The sequence below is a fragment of the Ischnura elegans genome, chromosome 1, assembly GCF_921293095.1.
Source record: "Ischnura elegans chromosome 1, ioIscEleg1.1, whole genome shotgun sequence".
NCBI lineage: Eukaryota > Metazoa > Arthropoda > Insecta > Odonata > Coenagrionidae > Ischnura > Ischnura elegans.
Window position 1 is genome coordinate 107,783,552 of NC_060246.1, and position 23,182 is coordinate 107,806,733.

Below are 23,182 nucleotides of genomic sequence, written 5' to 3' on the forward strand. Positions count from 1 at the left end.
GCATCACGCTTCTGGTGAAATACACGCAGCATTCATCCGCGTTAACAAGGAATCGTCGCTAACAATGAACGCCTTCATCTAAAAGCGCAGTCGAATTTCGCGGGGGCCGTGCTGCTGGAAGATAGTTCGACCCGGAGGCCGACGATGGCGTCGGCACGCACTCTGTTTACTTCAAGTGTAAAAAAATGAGGGTCGCGAATGATGACGAAACACAGGTGTCCAATGAAACCGTGAATTGCTTTCTTTCGGAGAGTTGCATTTCATGCCGATATTTTTTGCAAAAACATCCGAAATTATTGACTGATGCCGATTCTTCCGTCCCGTATTCTAGCCATTGCTGACGATTTTGGAAATTTTTTCCAGTCCCTGGAGAGGACTTTTTAAGCAGCTTTGAATCAGATTCTCCAGAGAGGACTTTTTAAGCAGTTTTAAGTCTGATTCCCCGGAATTTTAGCATTTCGACAGAAAATACATGATTCGAGTGAGTAGAATGAAGCTATCATCGTGTTTCTTGACGTTTTCTGGACGATTTTGAGTGACTTCTTCGAGTCCCCGGAAATGGCAATTTTTTGGGAATTTCCCAGGACCAAAGCATTCCCCCGGGAAGCGAACGCAGGATGCTCCACGAAGGACGCTGCGACCCCACACGTTAGATGGCACCGAAGGCCCAGAAAGCGGCCCGCGTCCGTTACGTCCGCGACGCTCTTTCGACTCTCCCGGACCCGCCGACGACACCAAAACTCCCGGAGTCTCCACCAAACACTTTCGTGCGAGTTTTTTCCACGTTTTCACGCCTAAAATTCGCCATTCCGAGACCGTTCCTCGCGTCAAAAACTCTCGCCGCACACCACCGCCGCACCATCCGACCTCATCACGCAAAATACCCGAAAAACAGTCCCACAACCACGGAAAAATTGATTAATTATCACTTCTCGGCCTTATGGCTTAGATCAAAGTGTACTTTTGGGTGTTACTACCATCTTGGTCGGAGCACTTGCTTGTTTACTTACGGATAGTATACCTCTCACCCCGCACCCAGCTGGTGTGTGAGGTATATTATCCGTCAAATCAGAAAGGGCTAAACAATCAGAGGGATTCATTAGTCTTCGAGACATTTTAAATGGAGCCTTTTCCATGGATTTGGATCTCGCAGATGCCTCATTCATCTCGTGCCCCGTGAATGTTTTGTTGGGCTTCACTTTCCTCCCCCTGGCATTTTCTTTTTCAACCATAAAATTGCTGTCATCAGAATCATCAAATGAATAGTGTCTCATGGTATAAAACTTTGATCTCCTCCTCCTATTTCTTGAAGATCTACTTCTGGGATCCATATTTTCATTGGACATATCACTCCTATCACGGACGCCGTTCATGATCATCCAATGGTACTCGCTTCTCGGCCTTATGGCTAAGATCAAAGTGTAGTAGTGTTATTTTTGGTCCCCTGGCCCCTCAGGCTCCACTACACCCGTTTTTCTCCCTTTCTCGCCGCCTCGAGGAATCTCGGATGGGCCCCCACCAGTGGTAAGCCCCCCGAGACACTCCCGAGGCGAAGGGGCATCAGGACACTAGGGCCTGCTCTGCCTATCTCCTCTTTTACCCTCCCTGCCCCCCCCTGGCCAGTGGTGGGTTCCACGGCGGCCGCCCCTGAGGCGGTCGTCGTGGAAACCGCCACTTTTCCTGCTCCCTCAAAGCATCCTCCCTTTCCCTCCGGGATAGCTCGGCCGTTCCGGGCGAGGACGGGTGTTTTCGGTGCGTGCGTCACGCGCATCGAACCCATTTCCTCTAAAATCAATTTCCCGTGAGAAATTAATCATCCCGCCCCATAAGGGCAATACGGGTCACCTCCCAGCTCCCCATCCGGTGGCTGGAAGTGCGGTGATAACCGTCGCTGATTGGCCCCCTAAGGCAGCGCCATCTCTTGGCGGTCCGAAGAACGTCATTCTCGGGCCGCGGAGGTGGAAGGCGTTTTGAGCTAAGGCCGTGAGCGATTAGGGCGCCCCTCTCGCGAACTGAATCGCCGCGTAATTTGAATCCCTAATAAATTCAACTAATTAACCTTTGCCTCCCTCCTTTCCCTGTAACTAATTTCGCAGCACGTTTTTTGTATCCCCTCTATGCCCCGACCTTCCCGTGCTGCCAAATCCCGTCCTTTGAATCCTACCCCTTCCTCTCCTGGTACGAGTGCATCCCTGCGGGATGACTCCATTCCCCTCCCAACTTCTCCTCCTCCCTCCCCTCTTCCTGCTTTACCCGCTGCACCGCTAACCGCCTCACCTAGTACCGCCGCAGATTCCCACCCTCAGACCGAACCCACCCCCGTGACTTATGTTAGGGCCCGACGTGACGACAATGTATTGGTGATTTCGTTCCCCCTTCCTGACCATCTGGAATGCACGGAGGACGGCTGCGACGTCTCTTTTAAGGCGACGGCATGGACGGCAATGAAGATGTCGCTCGACAGGCACCTCAAGTCCGTTCACGGACTTGAGGGACTGCGAGCCATCAATTGGTGCACGTTCTGCGATAAGCAGATCGTGGGCCGTAAGCCGTCCTGCCACCCCTGCCTACGGTCCAAGCCCATCCAGGACCCCGTCGCAGTAAGATTCCGTTACGCTTGTGACACGTGTGACTTCACGTTTCCGTCTAAGCGTGGGTTGACGAATCACCAGAGGACGCACCAACGTCCCCCACCCCCACTTCCCCCTGTCATGACTGACGTTCCGGCCTCACCGGGTGAAACATTAGCGCCCTCGGGGCCAGTGAAGGAGCGGCAAGAAGAGGATGTGGCAGACCACCAGCCACAGGAGGCGGATGCAGACGCCCAGGGCCCGGCGGCCATTGAGGAGGAAGAGGAAGAAGTCCAGCAGAGCCCGCCCTCTGACCATGAGAGGGCGTGGCTGGAGAGATTGGCCGCCAACAAAGACCAGCCTTGGGAGGTCTTCGAGGCGCTGGTGGCGGACATCACGGCCGCCATCAGCGATAAGAGCACCGCTTCCCGCAACGCTCCAAAACCGGCTCCGAGGATTGCTAATGTGGTGAGGCCCCCCAGACGAAATAGGGACCGGGCGCCTCCTTACGACCCGAAGGAGGCTGCCAACCTACAGAAACTTTTCCGTAGTCACCCTCGAAAGGCGATGAAGAAGATCCTGGGGAACGCGTCGCCGTACTGCGAGGTGCAGAAAGAGGACGTGGAGCGGCACTTCCAGGCTGTCTACGGCGACGTCACCTACCAGCCCCAGGAGGCCGGTCACCACCACCAGTACCGGCCGACTTCAGATGAAGAGAAGAAGAGGATGCTCGCGAAAGTGACTGCGGACGAGGTTGTAGGGAGACTTTTGAAGGCCACTTATACTGCCCCTGGACCTGACTGCTTGACTTACTGGGATCTTAAGGCCTTCGATCCTAAAGGACTTATCTTTGCAGGAATCTTCGACCGCTGTCTGCAGGAAGCTCGCACTCCTGACGCCTGGAAGATCTCCCGGACGGTCCTCATCTACAAGAAGGGGGACCGGAGCGACCTAAAGAACTGGAGGCCGCTCGCCCTCAGCAATACCATCGCTAAGCTGTACGCCGCCATCGTGGCCGACCGTGTCCTGGCCTGGGCCACCGGAGAGAGGAGACTGAGCGGCGTGCAGAAGGGTTTCCGGGAGTTCGAGGGGTGCCACGAGCACAACTTCGTCCTGCAGACGGCGGTTGACGAGATGCGAAGACGACTGGGTTCCCTGAACATTGCCTGGTTGGACTTGAGTAATGCCTTTGGATCCATTCCCCACGAACATCTCCGGCGTACCCTCACCGCCATGGACATGCCCTCCCGGATGAAGGATGCCGTGATGGAGATGCAGGACTGCCGCACCTTTGTCCGGACCACCGAGGGCGAAACCGGCCATTTCCATCTTCGTGCCGGTGTCAAGCAGGGCTGCCCGCTCTCCCCGACACTCTTCAACCTGGGGATCGAGCACGTCATTAGGGCAGCCCAGGAGGAAGCAGAGGTCCATGGCATCCGGGTTTTGGACACCACCATCTCCGTCCTGGGGTATGCCGACGACATCGTCCTCGTGGGGAAGAGCGCCGACCACCTGCAAGCGCTCCTGGATCGTGTCGGGGTAGCTGCTACCGACGCCGGCCTCAGGTTCAACCCGGCTAAATGTTTGACATTGTCCCTGGACTTCCGCACCAGCCAGCCCGTGGAGCCCCGCCAATTCACCATCCAGGGTGGGGCCATCACCAGCCTGCGAGAGGGGGAGAGCTACAAGTACCTGGGGGTCCCCTTCGGAATCCGTGTCTGCGAGACCCCCAGGGAAGAGCTGCAGAAGCTGGGCGAGGACGTCAGAAAAATCGACGAGTCACTCCTCGCCCTGTGGCAGAAGATCTCCGCCACCAGCACCTTCCTTCTCTCCAGGTTGGGCTTCATCATACGAGCTGGCAACGTCCGGAAGACAGACCTCGCCACGACAGACAGACTCATCAAGACCTGCTGCAAGAGATGGCTGAACCTGCCGACCAGAGCCTCCAACGAGATCGTCTATATTCACCATAGACACGGAGGAGCAGGCCTACTTCCCGTAAACTACTTGACTGACGTACTGACGGTGGTGCATGCTTACCGTCTTCTGAACTGCAGGGACCCTGTGGTGAAGAAGATGGCCTGGGGACGCTTGCGCGAAGTGGTCAAGAGGAAGATGAAAAGGATGCCGTCCACTGCCGACCTGATGGCTTACCTCAGTGGCAACACTGTGGCGCCATTCGGGTCTGTGAGCGGTGACTTTTCATCCCTCTTCACCCAGGTGCGCTCCGCTTCGCGTCGCCTGAGAGACCGGATCGCCTTGAGCTGGCGGTGGTCGGACATCTTGAACGAGCCGTAGATCGACCTTGGAGGTGGAGAGGCCGCTTCACGCGTCGTGGTGCCACCCCGAGCAATCGGGGTTCTCGCCAAGACGCTGAAGAACCGGGTCCGGGAAGCTTACCTGGCTCGCCTGGTAGCGAAACCGGACCAGGGTAAGGTCTTCTCTGCTTCCTCGGTCGATGCTGCCTCCAGTCACTTCCTGGTGGGAGGGAGATACACCAGGTTTTGTGACTGGAGATTTATCTATCGTGCTCGCCTCGATGTCCTGCCGCTGAACGCTTGCAGGCGATACGATCCCTCAGGAGACAGGAGATGCCGGCGTTGCGGCTACGGGGATGAGACCCTCCCCCACGTCCTCAACCATTGCACCCGACATTCCCTGACATGGAGACGAAGGCATGATAGCGTGCTTACCCGGCTGACAAACGCTATCATGGGACGCAAGGGACGGTCAGATGAGGAGGTGAGGATAAATAGGACCGTCCCTGAAGTAAATTCAGACTTACGACCAGACATTCTTATTACAGATAAGAAGACCATGGCTGCCCGGATGATCGACGTGACCATCCCGTTCGACAACCGGAGATCAGCGCTCCAGGAGGCCCGGCGACTGAAGGAGGAGAAGTACGCCGGGCTGGCAGCAGACCTCGCCGTCCTGGGGTACAGCGCATCGGTGGAGGGTTTCGTCGTGGGAAGCCTTGGCTCTTGGGACCCAGAGAACGACCGTGTTCTCAGGGACCTGGGCATTCCGCGACGCTACGCCTTCCTGATGAAGAAGCTGATGGTCTCCGATGTCATCAGGTGGTCACGTGACCTCTACGTGGAGCACATCACCAGGCATCGACAGTACGAGGACGGAATCGGCGGCGATGGATGAGTGCGGTGCGGTGCAGTGCAGTGAAGCCCTTCCCTTTCACCTTCTTCACCTAAATAAATCCTTTGTCTTTTCCTTTCCCCAAACCCCCCCATATATGTGAATTTATAAACATTGGACTGCCGTAAGGCTTGAGGAGACGATGAAATATAAAAACTATGAGCCCCTGGCCCACTTTGGACCAGGGGACTATGTATAAATTAAAATATGTAAAATATATATCTCTATTGAAAAGGCCCCCTCACTAGGAGGGGGTACTTATTGTATCATACTTGCCCCCTATAAGAAATAGGAGGGCCATGTTATTTGGAATTTATTTGATTTAAACTCTGTACCTGAAATATGAATTCAATAAACGTCTTAAATCTGTTCATATCAGCTTAATATCTGATACGTCCAGCATTGCTGGACGAGAATATTAATCTGATTTTTGAACATGGGCGGGGTCCCCGGAGTTTACTCCATCCCTGCCGCGGGTTGGCCCGGTATTGCAGTACCGCCGGGATCGGACCAACATAAAAGGTTCCAAAAATCAGAAAAGCTGATGAGAACAGATGTTTCTCTTCCTTGTTTCATTTAAAAAATTCCCGAATCGCGAAAATTCGACAAAGTCCGGAGACTCGTGCTCGCGGTAATTGTGCCTGACGATTGTGCCTGACGCCGGAGAAAGCGAACGAACGCCAGGGAAAAAATGAGAGAGACACGCGATCCCGAAAAAATTCCCCGGAAAATATCCCGGAGTGCTACGGGCACTCTCTCGCGTTCGAGAAAAAAAAAACACTGGCCACCACTTGACCCGGAATACGAAGGAGTGGGGGGTGCGAAACGCGACACCGTCCACTACACCCGAAAGCGATACCTATCCCTCGGCGAGACCACTGTATCGGTTACACTGGGCCGGGTGTGAGGAGACTGAAAACACGATTGCTTTTTTTTTTCAATGCGTGTGCCGAGTGACTGGGAGAAAAATTGGGCACTCGAAGAAGGGGAAGGAATAGAAAAAAAATCCGTAAATCGGAATGAAATCAGGAAATGATGCCAAGGAAATGGACTGCAAAACGTGAAAATGAACTAATTCGAAAAATTCTAGAACATCGTTTGAAAAATCATGGAGAGGATGGATAATGTAACACTACAGAAGAGTGCATCAAATTCAATGCACTGATCCTAGCGCAGAGCCGGGCACAAATTTTCCGGTCCTCAGCCTTATGGCTAAGATAGGAGTGTAGTACGGGCACGGCTGCTCGGCCTTATGGCTAAGATAGGAGTACTATTTATTTCTCTTTTTAGTACGGCGAGCAGGACAAACAGGAGATGGAAGATGGTATATGAGAATGAACTTTAATTTTGTAAACACATTGTATAAGATTATTAATTTCAAAAATATTGTAAAGCATGACAATTACTTTAAAACAATTGTAAATCAAGAAAATTATGAATTTATAAGTAATCTGGCATGTACTCTGATATTATGTGCAATAAACATTATACGGGCACGGGACTCGAGGCTGCGTTGCATGCCGAACGCGACTTATGTCGTGCGAATGATTATGAGATTTTTCACTTTTAAGAACACGTTCCGGAAAGCTGTCGAAACAGTTTCCCCACACTTTTCACACGGAAATTAGGTGAATGCACAATTTATAAAATAACTTCCAGATATTTACCGGATCGAATGAACATGGAAAATGGCCGCCAAGCGTAGGTTTCCTCGAGAATTCCAAGTTTTTCTTGCGAATACGACGAGACAAGACGGCCGCATCACGCTTATGGTGACATACACGCAACATTCATCCGCGTTACCAAGGAGTCGTCGCCAACAATGAACGCCTTCCTCTGAAAGCGCAGTCGAATTTCGCGGCGGCCGTGCTGCTCGCGGATAGTTCGACCCGGAGGCCGACGATGGCGTCGGCACGCACTCTGTTTACTTCAAGTGTTAAAAAATGAGCGTCGCGAATGATGACGAAAAACAGGTGTCCAATGAAACCGTGAATTGCTTTCTTTCGGAGAGTTGCATTCCATGCCGATATTTTTTGCAAAAACATCCGAAGTTATTGACTGATGCCGATTCTTCCGTCCCGTATTCTAGCCATTGCTGACGATTTTGGAAATTTTTTCCAGTCCCCGGAGAGGACTTTTTAAGCAGCTATGAATCAGATTCTCCAGAGAGGACTTTTTAAGCAGTTTTAAGTCTGATTCCCCGGAATTTTAGCGTTGTCGGACGGCCTGCTGTTGCCGACAACAAATTGTGACGACACGCAGCGGTTTGTGGTGGTGGACAGGTGGCGGTATCGGTCTGTCGGCACGCAGACCGACGAGACATCTGCCTCCGCAAGTGTTGCGTGTGGGGAAAGTGTGTGTGCTTCGGTTTCCGACACAGACGAAGTGCGTGGCCCGGAGTGCACCAGGGCGGATCCCGAGGTGTTCCTCGTCCCCTATTCCCCTTCCGTCCCCTCCCCCCTCACCCCCCGCTGCCACGTCAGAGATCTTAGTCCGATCTCTGACATCCCCCTTCCGGAAGAGGAGCGCGGCAGGTCCCACATGCGCGGTGCATCGTGGGAGCAGTTCCGCGTTTCCTCCGAGGAAAGGCGGCGGAGGAATCGGGAGCGGAAGAAGAGGAGGAAGAGACGACGCCGCGAGGAGCAGACGACGAGGGAGCCCGCCAGGCCACTCTCCCCTAGTGTCCGCCCCCCACCGCCTCCCATTCGCCGTCCCCCGCCCCCTCCCATTCATCTTCCTCAACCCCTACCCACCCCTCCTCCCCCCGTCCTGACTCAACGGCGTCCTGACATGCGCCCCTACAGGGAGCTCGCACCCACTGCCCCAGTGCCGCTGTTTTCCCCCAGTGAAGTGGCGCAGCTGCGCGCCCTTCTCCGGAACGGCGCAGCTGCGCGCGGTGCTCCCCCCGGCCCCTCAAGTGCCCCAGCATTCCCTGCGAAGGGAGCGAGAGCTGCCTCCGCGCTTTCGCCGACAGGTGGAAGCAGAGCATCGTCCGGAGGGGGAGGTAGTGAGGAGGAGAAGAAGGCGGAGAAGGGGGAATGGTGACGTCATTCCCCCTCCATCGGCGCCTTCTCCGACGACGCGTGGCCCGCCTCCTGTGCCCCAACACCGTCCTCCTACTCTCGTGCGAGCTCCCGTTCCCCCCCCGCCCCCCGTGATGCCCCGAGTGGCCTGGCCCCCACATGCCCGGGGCAACTATCCCTGGGGGCCGCAGGAGACCGAGTGGCCGATCCGTTACGGGATGGAGGCCGAACGGATGACGCAGGCGGCCCCCTTCCCCCCTCCGCCGATGTACCAAGCCCCCCCCCAGCAGTGAATAGTGAGTCCCCCGGCCCACTGCTGGCCCCCGGTACATGGGTCACCGGCCCCCCAGCCCCGGTGTTGGTGCCCCTACACACACCCTTAGGCGACGAAGGGGAGGGGGTGTTGAGTGAAAGACAGGAGAAGTGGCTGCGTGACCTCCAGACGGCAAACGACGCGAACTCACTCTTTGCCGTCGTAAGCGAGGTCACAGCGGCAGCCGCTGTGTTCAACCCCCCTCCCAGGCTCCCCACGGTGACCCCCCGTTCCAACCCCCGCCCTTTGCCTGCTGCAGACCTCCAAAAACTCTACCGCAGCGGGAAAGGAAGAGCTTTCCGGCGGATTTGCGCCCCGACCGGAAAGCTATGTGAAATCCCACTGGCTTCCGTCAAGGCCCACTTCACCCATCCCTCCCCCCCCTACGATCCGACGCAGCCATGGCCGGCTTTCATCCCGGAGTTCCCACCAGGACGTCGAGGGAGCGGCGAGCGGGAGATCACCTCTCCGATCACACCGGAAGAGGTGATCGACCGGCTGAAGAGGACGCGGGCGTCGGCTCCGGGACCTGACGGCGTGCCCTACTCCGCATACCGGCGTGTTGACTTTAATGGGGAGGTGCTGGCCGCCATTTTCAACCGGTGTGTGGAGTTAGGGAGGGTGCCCCCGCAGTGGAAGGAGACGCGGGTCACCCTGCTGCACAAAGGGGGGAGTGAGCACGAAGTGCGTAATTGGAGGCCGATCTCATTGGCCAACACGTTGGCCAAAGTGTTCATGGGCGTACTGGCGGACCGGATGCTTCCCTGGGCCCTCCGTGGGAAGCGCTTTTCGTTCCCCACCCAAAAGGGCTTCATCCCCGCCACGGAAGGCTGCATGGAGCACAACTTTGTGCTTCAGTCGGCCATAGAGCACGCGAGGGCGAGTTTTGGACAGGTGGCCGTCGCGTGGCTCGACTTGGCCGACGCGTTTCCGTCGGTGCCCCATGATCACATCCTCCGAGTGCTCCGCGAGATCGGCCTCCCGGTGAAGTGCGTCACGGTGATCGAGGACATGCTCCGTGGCTCCACGATGAAGGTAGCTGCTGCGGGTGGAGTCACGGATTCGATCACCGTGACGAGTGGTGTTCGCCAGGGGGACCCCCTTTCCCCCCTACTGTTTAACCTGGCGCTGGAGCCTGTACTGCGAGCGATTTTGGAGGATCGCACTCTCCAAGGCTTTCCCATGGGGACTACGTGCGTCAAAGTCTTGGCGTACGCGGACGATTTAGTCCTCGTGGGGGGGAGTGCGGAATCGCTCGCGGCGCTCCTGGACGTCGCGGGAAGGGCCGCCGAGTGCTGTGGCTTAACCTTCAATCCGGGGAAGTGTGCATCGCTACACGTGGACTGGCGATGCACGACGCCACAGCGCTCCAGGGGTGTTCAACTCACCCCCTTTTCCATCTGCGGCTGTCCCATCAGGTCGCTCGGCGTAGGTGACTCCTACACCTACCTGGGGGCACCGATCGGCCTGAAAGTCAACGCGGCGCCCGCCACGGTGCTCGACTCCATCCTCGAGGATCTCCGGCGGCTCGACGAATCGGACTTGGCACCGTGGCAGAAGATCGACGCGGTGCACGTCTTCCTCACACCGCGTCTCGAATTTCCCCTCCGAATCGTCCCTGTCCCGAAGAAGGCCATCCACGACTTCGACAAGGAGATGCAGCGCACGGTGAAGATGTGGATGTGCCTCCCGACCCACGCGGCGCGGGAAATGATCTCCCTCCCCAGGAGCCGGGGAGGGGGTGGCTACGTCCCGCTGCCGGCCCGCAAGGATGCGCTCACCGTAGTGCACGCGTTCCGGATGCTCACATGTCCGGACACGTGCGTCGCGGATGTGGCGTGGCACACCTTGCGGGACATCATCAGCAGGCGGACGGGAAGGACGCAACGGACGGCGGTGCTGAGTAGGGAGTCGATTTGCGACTTCCTCAATGGCGCCGCCGACGACGTCGTCGGGACGGGAACGATCGCGGCGTCATCGCACTGGACCAGAGTGCGCGCGGCGACGAGGCAACTGCGGCGCTTCGTGGACATCCGGTGGGCGTGGAGCGCCGCCAGGGCGGAGTTGGCCATCGTCGTCCAGCGAGTGACGCCGTCGAGGGAAGAGATGACCGTGCCGGCCTCTGCCCGGAGGAGGCTGCACGGAATCATCTTGGCGGCCTTGGGGGAGGGCTTCAGGCGCTCGCTGGTCGCGAAGCCGGATCAAGGAAAAGTGATAGCAGTGAGCTCTCGACACCCGGACTCGAACCACTGGGTGTCGGGAGGAGTGGGGATCCGGTTTTGCGACTGGCGCTTCATTCACAGAGCGCGGCTGAACGTTCTCCCCCTGAATGCGGCAAGAAGAGGAGCGGCCAGGAGAGACACTCGGTGCCGGGTCTGTGGACACGCGGAGGAGACCTTGCCGCATGTGGTGAACCACTGCTTGCCGCATGCGGACGGGTGGACCCGGCGCCACGACGAAATCATCAGTCTGCTGGTCGCTGAGCTGCCGCAAGGATGGGAGGTGCGAGTGAATCAGCGGGTACCTGGCGACGAGTCGCTGCTGCGTCCCGACTTGGTCATCTGGGAGGTTCCGAGGGGCGTGATCCACGTGATCGACATCACAGTGCCCTTCGAGAACCGACCGGAGGCCATGGCAGCAGCGAAGGCGAAGAAGATAGAGAAATACGCCGCCCTGGTCGATCGAATGCGGGTCCGGTGCGCCTACAAGATGGAGGTCCATCTCGACGCGTTGGTGGTAGGCGCACTGGGGAGCTGGACGTGGGAGAATGACTCTCTCCTCGCCCGGCTCCACATCCCTAAATCCCGCATTCGCCGTGCCCGACGAAAGATGGTTCTCGCGGCCATCAAGTGGTCGCGGGATATTTACGTCGGGCACATGACCGGGGTCCGCCAGTACCCGCCGGCAGAGACTCCCATCCGGGTTGCCGCACCCACCGCCGGAGGAGGGGCAGGGAGCAGAGGCGCCGCCACGGAGCAGCCTGGAGCGGGAGGCGCCGAGGACCGCGCGGCGTCGAGGGAGAGCGGCGTTCCGGACGACGGAGCTCCCATCGTTGGACGAGGGGAGCCGAGTCTAAGGACGCCGAGGGACCGCGACGCCCCCCCTTGCCCTCCCGTAACCCCCTCTGATCCCTGCCCCTGTGTAATGTGCTCCTGAGGACGTCCACTCACCGCCCGAGACGCCAGGAGCCATGTTCACATATGTATATATATTCGTGTTAGGTTAGGGCCCGTGAGATTCCCGTGTGTTTGTGTTGTGTGAATGCGAAAGTACGGTCTGGCATCGACTTTCCATTTACGGCATCCCCTCCGAGTGTAAATAGTGCGACGGACAGTGACCGCAATGCGTCGATTAACTCGGAGGCGGGGCAGCGTGCCATGGTGTGAATGTTTTTTGTATATATCGCGTGAAGTGAATGGAATACTCACGGGCAGTCAATGTGTGTGTGTGTGTATTTTGTGTTTTCGTTTCTTCATTGTGTGTATGTTTCCCAGCATCCTCGAGTGTATGTGTTGTGTCGGGGGCGGCACCGTGTGTGACGCGATGTGGCCATGAGTGTGTTTTTCTGTGTGTGTGCGTCGCGGCAACGATGTTAGCATCGACGTGACGGTCTTTCGTTGTCGCGGCGAACGTGTGAATGTTCCCTGGGCGCAGTGTAAATAGAGATTGCCGCGTGCGCGCGCGCCCAGGGATTTAAATGGTCAAATTCATCGTGCGGTGTCGCCCACCGAAATTTTTAGTTCGCCCGCCGGCCGCAGTCTCGGGCAGGTGGCGCGCCGGCGGCGGCTTCGCTGCAGGCCGTTCCCACGATAGGCAGGTGTTCCCCTCCGTTGCCCTTTCCCCAGCGCCAGTGACGGAGGGGAGGGAGCGGCCTAATGCCAGGGCAATGTGTGTGAGTGTTGTGTTAGTGTGTGTGTCTCTCCGCCGCTGTGGCGGTAGTGGGGGAGGAGAAGAATGCGGCGGCCTTCGGCGGCATTCGAGGAATGTCGCCTCACCTCCAGTGCTTCCGCCCCTCTTTCCCCCCCGCCCTCCCCGTCCCCGCCGCCCTGCCGACGACGCCAGCAGCAGCCATGCGCAGAGGAGTTGCGCGTGGACCTGGGGACTCTGCGCGCTCTCGGCGACCGGCTGCAGGCAGCGTGGAGCGGTGGCGCGTGGAACTAGGGGGCCTTCCACGCGCCTTCGGACGGGGAAGACAAGACAGAAGAACGTCGCGGCGGAGAATAATGCGTCCGTGGCCACAGTGTACAAGTGGTGACGGCGCAGGTATGAGAGAGCGGGCGGCCACGGGGTATAAGTGGTCGCCTCGCATGTGTGTATGGAATGAATGGAATGTAAATAAAATGTGTGAATGGTGTGAATTATTATCCCTGGTGTGAATGAGTATGAAGATTGAAGAAGCGAAATGTGTGTGAAATGAACATTGAACATTAATAAACATTGCCCGACCGGCCTCACTTCGAGGCCGGCGGTGAAAAGTGGTCCCTAAGTGAGGGACCACAAAAATTATGTAATAAAGCCAATGCTTATTACCAGGGCGGCCCACACTTGGTGGGTCGCCCTTTTGTATCATCCCCCCCCACGAAAGGTGGGGGGATTTGTAAAAATCTTATGTTTTGAGATTCAAATGTAAATGGCAATATACTAAATAAATACAATTTATATGGGTACGGGACTCGCATGCCAAGAGTGACATACGTCGTGGGAATGATGATGAAATTTTTCACTTTTAAGAAAACCTTCCGGAAAGCTGTCGAAACAGTTTCCGCACACTTTTCACACGGAAATTAGGTGAATGCAAGATTTATAAAATAACTTCCAAATATTCACCGGATCGAGTGAACATGGAAAATGACCGCCAGGCGTAGGTTTCCTCGAGAATTCCAAGTTTTTCTTGCGAATATGACGAGACAAGACGGACGCATCACGCTTCTGGTGAAATACACGCAGCATTCATCCGCGTTACCAAGGAGTCGTCGCTAACAATGAACGCCTTCCTCTGAAAGCGCAGTCGAATTTCGCGGGGGCCGTGCTGCTGGCAGATAGTTCGACCCGGAGGCCGACGATGGCGTCGGCACGCACTCTGTTTACTTCAAGTGTAAAAAAATGAGGGTCGCGAATGATGACGAAAAACAGGTGTCCTATGAAACCGTGAATTGCTTTCTTTCGGAGAGTTGCATTCCATGCCGATATTTTTTGCAAAAACATCAGAAATTATTGACTGATGCCGATTCTTCCGTCCCGTATTCTAGCCATTGCCGACGATTTTGGAAATTTTTTCCAGTCCCCGGAGAGGACTTTTTAAGCAGCTTTGAATCAGATTCCCCAGAGAGGACTTTTTAAGCAGTTTTAAGTGTGATTCCCCGGAATTTTAGCATTTCGAAAGAAAATACATGACTCGAGTGAGTAGGATAATGCTCTCTCATCGTGTTTATTGACGTTTTCTGGACGATTTTGAGTGACTTTTTCGAGTCCCGGAAATTCCCCGGAAAGGGCATTTTTCGCAATTTCTTTGGGAATTTCCCGGGACGAAAGCATTCCCCCGGGAAGCGAACGCAGGACGGCCCACGAAGGACGCTGCGATCCCACACGACAGATGGCACCGAAGGTCCGGAAAACGGCCCGTGTCCGTTACGTCCGCGACGCTCCTACGACTCTCCCGGACCCGCCGACGACACCAAAACTCCCGGAGTCTCCACCAAACACTTTCGTGCGAATTTTTCCCCGTTCTCACGCCTAAAATTCGCCATTCCGAGACCGTTCCTCGCCTCAAAAACTCTCGCCGCACACCGCCGCCGCACCATCCGACCTCATCACGCAAAATACCCGAAAAACCGTCCCGGAACCCCGGAAAAATTTATTAATTATCGCTTCTCGGCCTTATGGCTAAGATCAAAGTGCAGTCTTGAAGAGTGCGGACGTGCCTGCCGAGAGCTCCCGGGACCCCGACGGCGCTGAGACTCCCCGGCTCATCCCTGCCGCCCTGCCCGCCGGAGAGAGAGCGTCAATCTTCGGACTTCGAGCGTCCGCCAAAGCCCGGAATTTACAAACCGCGGTTGTGCCCAAACCGCGGGGCGTGGATTCCGGCCACTTTGGTCAAGTGCAAGTGTATGTGCCAGCCCCCCCCTGCCCGATTTTGGTGCCGATTTCTCGCAAATTGCGGATTTTAGAAAAAGGCGCCAAAATTCGGGGGGGCCGTTTTTCTCGGGTGTGTGTGCCGGCACACCCGAGAAATTTTGGGAGGGAGTGAACAAGTGTGTTTGGTGCTACTGGCCGCGAGTTCGACTCCCCACGACCCCGGTGGCGCCCGCCAGTGGCGCCGGAAGTTGGCGCGGTTTTTTGTAAAAATGTTAAGTTGTGTGTGAGATAGAGTGTTGTGCTTTTGTGTGTGTGTTTGTGTCAGTGTTAGCAACAGCCCGAGCAACTTTGGTGCACGTAGTGTGCACCGTTCGGCTGTTGCTAAGCACGTGGTCCCCCGCCACGTGGTCCCTCGCCGCGTGGTTACGCGCCACGTGCTTCCCGCGCGCCAACTTCCCGCCGTCACAGCATGGCAACACCGCCCGTCGCCCAGCGGACTCGCCGGAAGGCGAAGGAGAGGGGAGTGCATCGCCCTCGTGATGCTCCCTACGCCCCTCCCGACTCCCAGGCCTCCCCGTCGCTGCTTCCCACAATGGACTCCGCTGGGAGCATTACCCGCTCGTGGCGGAGGACGCTGGAAGAGGAATGGAGTGCCGGGTCGTGGGATCCACGGGCCCTCGCTTCGCCCCCGACCCGATCTCCCGCCTTCCTCGCCACCCCCCGTCTCCGCCTCCCCTCCCCCATAAGTGCTCCCTCGGGATCCGCCCCTGCGAGTGCGTCGTCGGTCGACCTTATCGTCGACATTGACAGCGCCCCCGCAGTGCATGACCCAGTGTTGCCCCGCCCCCTCCCCCTTGCCACTGGTGTCACGGAACGTTGCCCTAGCGTCCGTGGACCATCCCCGGAGATTGTGTTCCTCCCGACACAGTCTCCCTCCCCCTCTCGCGTCTCCCCCACTCCCAGTGCTCCGCAGTCATCCCCAGCTGCGTCTGCGATGGACGGCCTGGTGTCGCCTCGTGCGAGCGTGAGTGAATGTGTGAGTGTCGTCTCGGAGGACGGTGCGCAGCCGCGCCGAGACGAAGCGCAGGACGGCCCGGTGTCGCCGCGTGTTTCCCCTCCCCTGTGTGGTGGCTCCCTGGAGGACGGATCCGTACCGCCCCAGGGGGCGTTGTCGGACGGCCTGCTGTCGCCGACAACACATTGTGACGACACGCAGCGGTTTGTGGTGGTGGACAGGTGGCGGTATCGGTCTGTCGGCACGCAGACCGACGAGCCATCTGCCTCCGTAAGTGTTGCGTGTGGGGAAAGTGTGTGTGCTTCGGTTTCCGACACAGACGAAGTGCGTGGCCCGGAGTGCACCATGGCGGATCCCGAGGTTTTCCTCGTCCCCTATTCCCCTTCCGTCCCCTCCCCCCTCACCCCCCGCTGCCACGTCAGAGATCTTAGTCCGATCTCTGACATCCCCCTTCCGGAAGAGGAGCGCGGCAGGTCCCACATGCGCGGTGCATCGTGGGAGCAGTTCCGCGTTTCCTCCGAGGAAAGGCGGCGGAGGAATCGGGAGCGGAAGAAGAGGAGGAAGAGAAGACGCCGCGAGGAGCAGACGACGAGGGAGCCCGCCAGGCCACTCTCCCCTAGTGTCCGCCCCCAACCGCCTCCCATTCGCCGTCCCCCGCCCCCTCCCATTCATCGTCCTCAACCCCTACCCACCCCTCCTCCCCCCGTCCTGACTCAACGGCGTCCAGACATGCGCCCCTACAGGGAGCTCGTACCCACTGCCCCAGTGCCGCTGTTTTCCCCCAGTGAAGTGGCGCAGCTGCGCGCCCTTCTCCGGAACGGCGCAGCTGCGCGCGGTGCTCCCCTCCCGGCCCCTCAAGTGCCCCAGCATTCCCTGCGAAGGGAGCGAGAGCTGCCTCCGCGCTTTCGCCGACAGGTGGAAGCAGAGCATCGCCCGGAGGGGGAGGTAGTGAGGAGAAGAAGAAGGCGGAGTAGGGGGAATGGTGACGTGATTCCCCCTCCATCGGCACCTTCTCCGACGACGCGTGGCCCGCCTCCTGTGCCCCAACACCGTCCTCCTACTCTCGTGCGAGCTCCCGTTCCCCCCCCCGCCCCCCGTGATGCCCCGAGTGGCCTGGCCCCCACACGCCCGGGGCAATTTTCCCTGGGGGCCGCAGGAGACCGAGTGGCCGATCCGTTACGGGATGGAGGCCCAACGGATGACACAGGCGGCCCCCTTCCCCCCTCCGCCGATGTACCAAGCCCCCCCCCAGCAGTGGGTAGTGAGTCCCCCGGCCCACTGCTGGCCCCCGGTACATGGGTCACCGGCCCCCCAGCCCCGGTGTTGGTGCTCCTACACACACCCCTAGGCGACGAAGGGGAGGGGGTGTTGAGTGAAAGACAGGAGAAGTGGCTGCGTGACCTCCAGACGGCAAACGACGCGAACTCACTCTTTGCCGTCGTAAGCGAGGTCACAGCGGCAGCCGCTGTGTTCAACCCCCCTCCCAGGCTCCCCACGGTGACCCCCCGGCCCAACCCCCGCCCTTTGCCCGCTGCAGACCTCCAAAAACTGTACCGCAGCGGGAAAGGAAGAGCTTTCCGGCGGATTTGCGCCCCGACCGGAAAGCTATGTGAAATCCCACTGGCTTCCCTCAAGGCCCACTTCACCCGTCCCTCCCCCCCCTACGATCCGACGCAGCCATGGCCGGCTTTCATCCCGGAGTTCCCACCAGGACGTCGAGGGAGCGGCGAGCGGGAGATCACCTCTCCGATCACACCGGAAGAGGTGATCGACCGGCTGAAGAGGACGCGGGCGTCGGCTCCGGGACCTGACGGCGTGCCCTACTCCGCATACCGGCGTGTTGACTTTAATGGTGAGGTGCTGGCCGCCATTTTCAACCGGTGTGTGGAGTTAGGGAGGGTGCCCCCGCAGTGGAAGGAGACGCGGGTCACCCTGCTGCACAAGGGGGGGAGTGAGCACGAAGTGCGTAATTGGAGGCCGATCTCATTGGCCAACACGTTGGCCAAAGTGTTCATGGGCGTACTGGCGGACCGGATGCTTCCCTGGGCCCTCCGTGGGAAGCGCCTTTCGTTCCCCACCCAAAAGGGCTTCATCCCTGCTACGGAGGGCTGCATGGAGCACAACTTTGTGCTTCAGTCGGCCATAGAGCACGCGAGGGCGAGTTTTGGACAGGTGGCCGTCGCGTGGCTCGACTTGGCCGACGCGTTTCCGTCGGTGCCCCATGATCACATCCTCCGAGTGCTCCGCGAGATCGGCCTCCCGGTGAAGTGCGTCACGGTGATCGAGGACATGCTCCGTGGCTCCACGATGAAGGTAGCTGCTGCGGGTGGAGTCACGGATTCGATCACCGTGACGAGTGGTGTTCGCCAGGGGGACCCCCTTTCCCCCCTACTGTTTAACCTGGCGCTGGAGCCTGTACTGCGAGCGATTTCGGAGGATCGCACTCTCCAAGGCTTTCCCATGGGGACTGCGTGCGTCAAAGTCTTGGCGTACGCGGACGATTTAGTCCTCGTGGGGGGGAGTGCGGAATCGCTCGCGGCGCTCCTGGACGTCGCGGGAAGGGCCGCCGAGTGCTGTGGTTTGACCTTCAATCCGGGGAAGTGTGCATCGCTACACGTGGACTGGCGGTGCACGACGCCACAGCGCTCCAGGGGTGTTCAACGCACCCCCTTTTCCATCTGCGGCTCTCCCATCAGGTCGCTCGGCGTAGGTGACTCATACACCTACCTGGGGGCACCGATCGGCCTGAAAGTGAACGCGGCGCCCGCCACGGCGCTCGACTCCATCCTCGAGGATCTCCGGCGGCTCGACGAATCGGACTTGGCGCCGTGGCAGAAGATTGACGCGGTGCACGTCTTCCTGACACCGCGTCTCGAATTTCCCCTCCGAATCGTCCCTGTCCCGAAGAAGGCCATCCACGACTTCGACAAGGAGATGCAGCGAACGGTGAAGAAGTGGATGAGTCTCCCGACCCGCGCGGCGCGGGAAATGATCTCCCTCCCCAGGAGCCGGGGAGGGGGTGGCTACGTCCCGCTGCCGGCCCGCAAGGATGCGCTCACCGTGGTGCACGCGTTCCGGATGCTCACATGTCCGGACGCGTGCGTCGCGGATGTGGCGTGGCACACCTTGCGGGACATCATCAGCAGGCGGACGGGAAGGACGCAACGGACGGCGGTGCTGAGTAGGGAGTCGATGTGCGACTTCCTCAATGGCGCCGCCGACGACGTCGTCGGGACGGGAACGATCGCGGCGTCATCGCACTGGACCAGAGTGCGCGCGGCGACGAGGCAACTGCGGCGCTTCGTGGACATCCGGTGGGCGTGGAGCGCCGCCAGGGCGGAGTTGGCCATCGTCGTCCAGCGAGTGACGCCGTCGAGGGAAGAGATGACCGTGCCGGCCTCTGCCCGGAGGAGGCTGCACGGAATCATCTTGGCGGCCATGGGGGAGGGCTTCAGGCGCTCGCTGGTCGCGAAGCCGGATCAAGGAAAAGTGATAGCAGTGAGCTCTCGACACCCGGACTCGAACCACTGGGTGTCGGGAGGAGTGGGGATCCGGTTTTGCGACTGGCGCTTCATTCACAGAGCGCGGCTGAACGTTCTCCCCCTGAATGCGGCAAGAAGAGGAGCGGCCAGGAGAGACACTCGGTGCCGGGTCTGTGGACACGCGGAGGAGACCTTGCCGCATGTGGTGAACCACTGCTTGCCGCATGCGGACGGGTGGACCCGGCGCCACGACGAAATCATCAGTCTGCTGGTCGCTGAGCTGCCGCAAGGATGGGAGGTGCGAGTGAATCAGCGGGTACCTGGCGACGAGTCGCTGCTGCGTCCCGACTTGGTCATCTGGGAGGTTCCGAGGGGCGTGATCCACGTGATCGACATCACAGTGCCCTTCGAGAACCGACCGGAGGCCATGGCAGCAGCGAAGGCGAAGAAGATAGAGAAATACGCCGCCCTGGTCGATCGAATGCGGGTCCGGTGCGCCTACAAGATGGAGGTCCATCTCGACGCGTTGGTGGTAGGCGCACTGGGGAGCTGGACGTGGGAGAATGACTCTCTCCTCGCCCGGCTCCACATCCCTAAATCCCGCATTCGCCGTGCCCGACGAAAGATGGTTCTCGCGGCCATCAAGTGGTCGCGGGATATTTACGTCGGGCACATGACCGGGGTCCGCCAGTACCCGCCGGCAGAGACTCCCATCCGGGTTGCCGCACCCACCGCCGGAGGAGGGGCGGGGAGCAGAGGCGCCGCCACGGAGCAGCCTGGAGCGGGAGGCGCCGAGGACCGCGCGGCGTCGAGGGAGAGCGGCGTTCCGGACGACGGAGCTCCCATCGTTGGACGAGGGGAGCCGAGTCTAAGGACGCCGAGGGACCGCGACGCCCCCCCTTGCCCTCCCGTAACCCCCTCTGATCCCTGCCCCTGTGTAATGTGCTCCTGAGGACGTCCACTCACCGCCCGAGACGCCAGGAGCCATTTGTATATATGTTCACATTTATATTCGAGTTAGGTTAGGGCCCGTGAAATTCCCGTGTGTTTGTGTTGTGTGAATGCGAAAGTACGGTCTGGCATCGACTTTCCATTTACGGCACCCCCTCCGAGTATAGTTAGTGCGACGGAGAGTGACCGCAATGCGTCGATTCACTCGGAGGCAGGGCAGCGTGCCATGGTGTGAATGTGTCTTGTATATATCGCATGAAGTGAAGGGAATACTCACGGGCAGTCAATGTGTGTGTATGTTTTGTGTGCGTTTTCGTTTCTTCATTGTGTGTATGTTTCCCAGCATCCTCGAGTGTGTGTTGTGTCGGGGGCGGCACCGTGTGTGACGTGATGTGGCCATGAGTGTGTTTTTCTGTGTGTGTGCGTCGCGGCAACGATGTTAGCATCGACGTGACGGTCTTTCGTTGTCGCGGCGAACGTGTGAATGTTCCCTGGGCGTAGTGTAAATAGAGATTGCCGCGTGCGCGCGCGCCCAGGGATTTAAATGGTCACTTTCATCGTGCGGTGTCGCCCGCCGAAATTTTTAGTTCGCCCGCCGGCCGCAGTCTCGGGCAGGTGGCGCGCCGGCGGCGGCTTCGCTGCAGGCCGTTCCCACGATAGGCAGGTGTTCCCCTCCGTTGCCCTTTCCCCAGCGCCAGTGACGGAGGGGAGGGAGCGGCCTAAAGCCAGGGCAAATGTGTGTGAGTGTTGTGTTAGTGTGTGTGACTCTCCGCCGCTGTGGCGGTAGTGGGGGAGGAGAAGAATGCGGCGGCCTTCGGCGGCATTCGAGGAATGTCGCCTCACCTCCAGTGCTTCCGCCCCTCTTTCCCCCCCGCCCTCCCCGTCCCCGCCGCCCTGCCGACGACGCCAGCAGCAGCCATGCGCAGAGGAGTTGCGCGTGGACCTGGGGACTCTACGCGCTCTCGGCGACCGGCTGCAGTCAGCGTGGAGCGGTGGCGCGTGGAACTAGGGGGCCTTCCACGCGCCTTCGGACGGGGAAGAGAAGACAGAAGAACGTCGCGGCGGAGAATAATGCGTCCGTGGCCACAGCGTATAAGTGGCCACGGCGCAGGTATGAAAGAGCGGGCGGCCACGGGGTATAAGTGGCCGCCTCGCATGTGTGTATGGTACGAATGAATGATCTGTAAATAAAACCGAATGAATGAGTTGATTTATTTTTCCCTGAATGAATGATTTTGAGTGAAAAATGAAGAAGTGAAAACAGTGAAGTGGACAATAGACAAAAAAAATAATTCCCGACCGGCCTCACTTCGAGGCCGGCGGTGAAAAGTGGTCCCTAAGTGAGGGACCATAAAAACTCTGTAATAAAGCCAATGCTTATTACCAGGGCGGCCCACACTTGGTGGGTCGCCCTTTTGTATCATCCCCCCCCACGAAAGGTGGGGGGATTTGTAAAAATCTTATGTTTTGAGATTCAAATGTAAATGGCAATATACTAAATAAATACAATTTATATGGGTACGGGACTCGCATGCCAAGAGTGACATACGTCGTGGGAATGATGATGAAATTTTTCACTTTTAAGAAAACCTTCCGGAAAGCTGTCGAAACAGTTTCCGCACACTTTTCACACGGAAATTAGGTGAATGCAAGATTTATAAAATAACTTCCAAATATTCACCGGATCGAGTGAACATGGAAAATGACCGCCAGGCGTAGGTTTCCTCGAGAATTCCAAGTTTTTCTTGCGAATATGACGAGACAAGACGGACGCATCACGCTTCTGGTGAAATACACGCAGCATTCATCCGCGTTACCAAGGAGTCGTCGCCAACAATGAACGCCTTCCTCTGAAAGCGCAGTCGAATTTCGCGGGGGCCGTGCTGCTCGCGGATAGTTCGCCCCGGAGGCCGACGATGGCGTCGGCACGCACTCTGTTTACTTCAAGTGTAAAAAAATGAGGGTCGCGAATGATGACGAAAAACAGGTGTCCTATGAAACCGTGAATTGCTTTCTTTCGGAGAGTTGCATTCCATGCCGATATTTTTTGCAAAAACATCAGAAATTATTGACTGATGCCGATTCTTCCGTCCCGTATTCTAGCCATTGCCGACGATTTTGGAAATTTTTTCCAGTCCCCGGAGAGGACTTTTTAAGCAGCTTTGAATCAGATTCCCCAGAGAGGACTTTTTAAGCAGTTTTAAGTGTGATTCCCCGGAATTTTAGCATTTCGAAAGAAAATACATGACTCGAGTGAGTAGGATAATGCTCTCTCATCGTGTTTATTGACGTTTTCTGGACGATTTTGAGTGACTTTTTCGAGTCCCGGAAATTCCCCGGAAAGGGCATTTTTCGCAATTTCTTTGGGAATTTCCCGGGACGAAAGCATTCCCCCGGGAAGCGAACGCAGGACGGCCCACGAAGGACGCTGCGATCCCACACGACAGATGGCACCGAAGGTCCGGAAAACGGCCCGTGTCCGTTACGTCCGCGACGCTCCTACGACTCTCCCGGACCCGCCGACGACACCAAAACTCCCGGAGTCTCCACCAAACACTTTCGTGCGAATTTTTCCCCGTTCTCACGCCTAAAATTCGCCA

General features: G+C 58.0%; 1 protein-coding gene and 1 pseudogene across 1 annotated transcript; both read left to right on the top strand.

The window, feature by feature from the left end:
* The first annotated feature begins 6,063 nt into the window (after positions 1 to 6,063).
* Positions 6,064 to 6,242, top strand: LOC124173760 (annotated as a pseudogene).
* Positions 6,243 to 7,411: 1,169 nt separating this feature from the next.
* LOC124158869 lies at positions 7,412 to 12,215 on the top strand. Its single transcript, XM_046534303.1, has 3 exons — positions 7,412 to 7,424; positions 7,936 to 8,764; positions 8,855 to 12,215. Exons 1-3 carry the CDS (start codon positions 7,412 to 7,414, stop codon positions 12,213 to 12,215), a joined length of 4,203 nt encoding a protein of 1,400 aa, XP_046390259.1.
* The last annotated feature ends 10,967 nt before the right edge of the window (positions 12,216 to 23,182 follow it).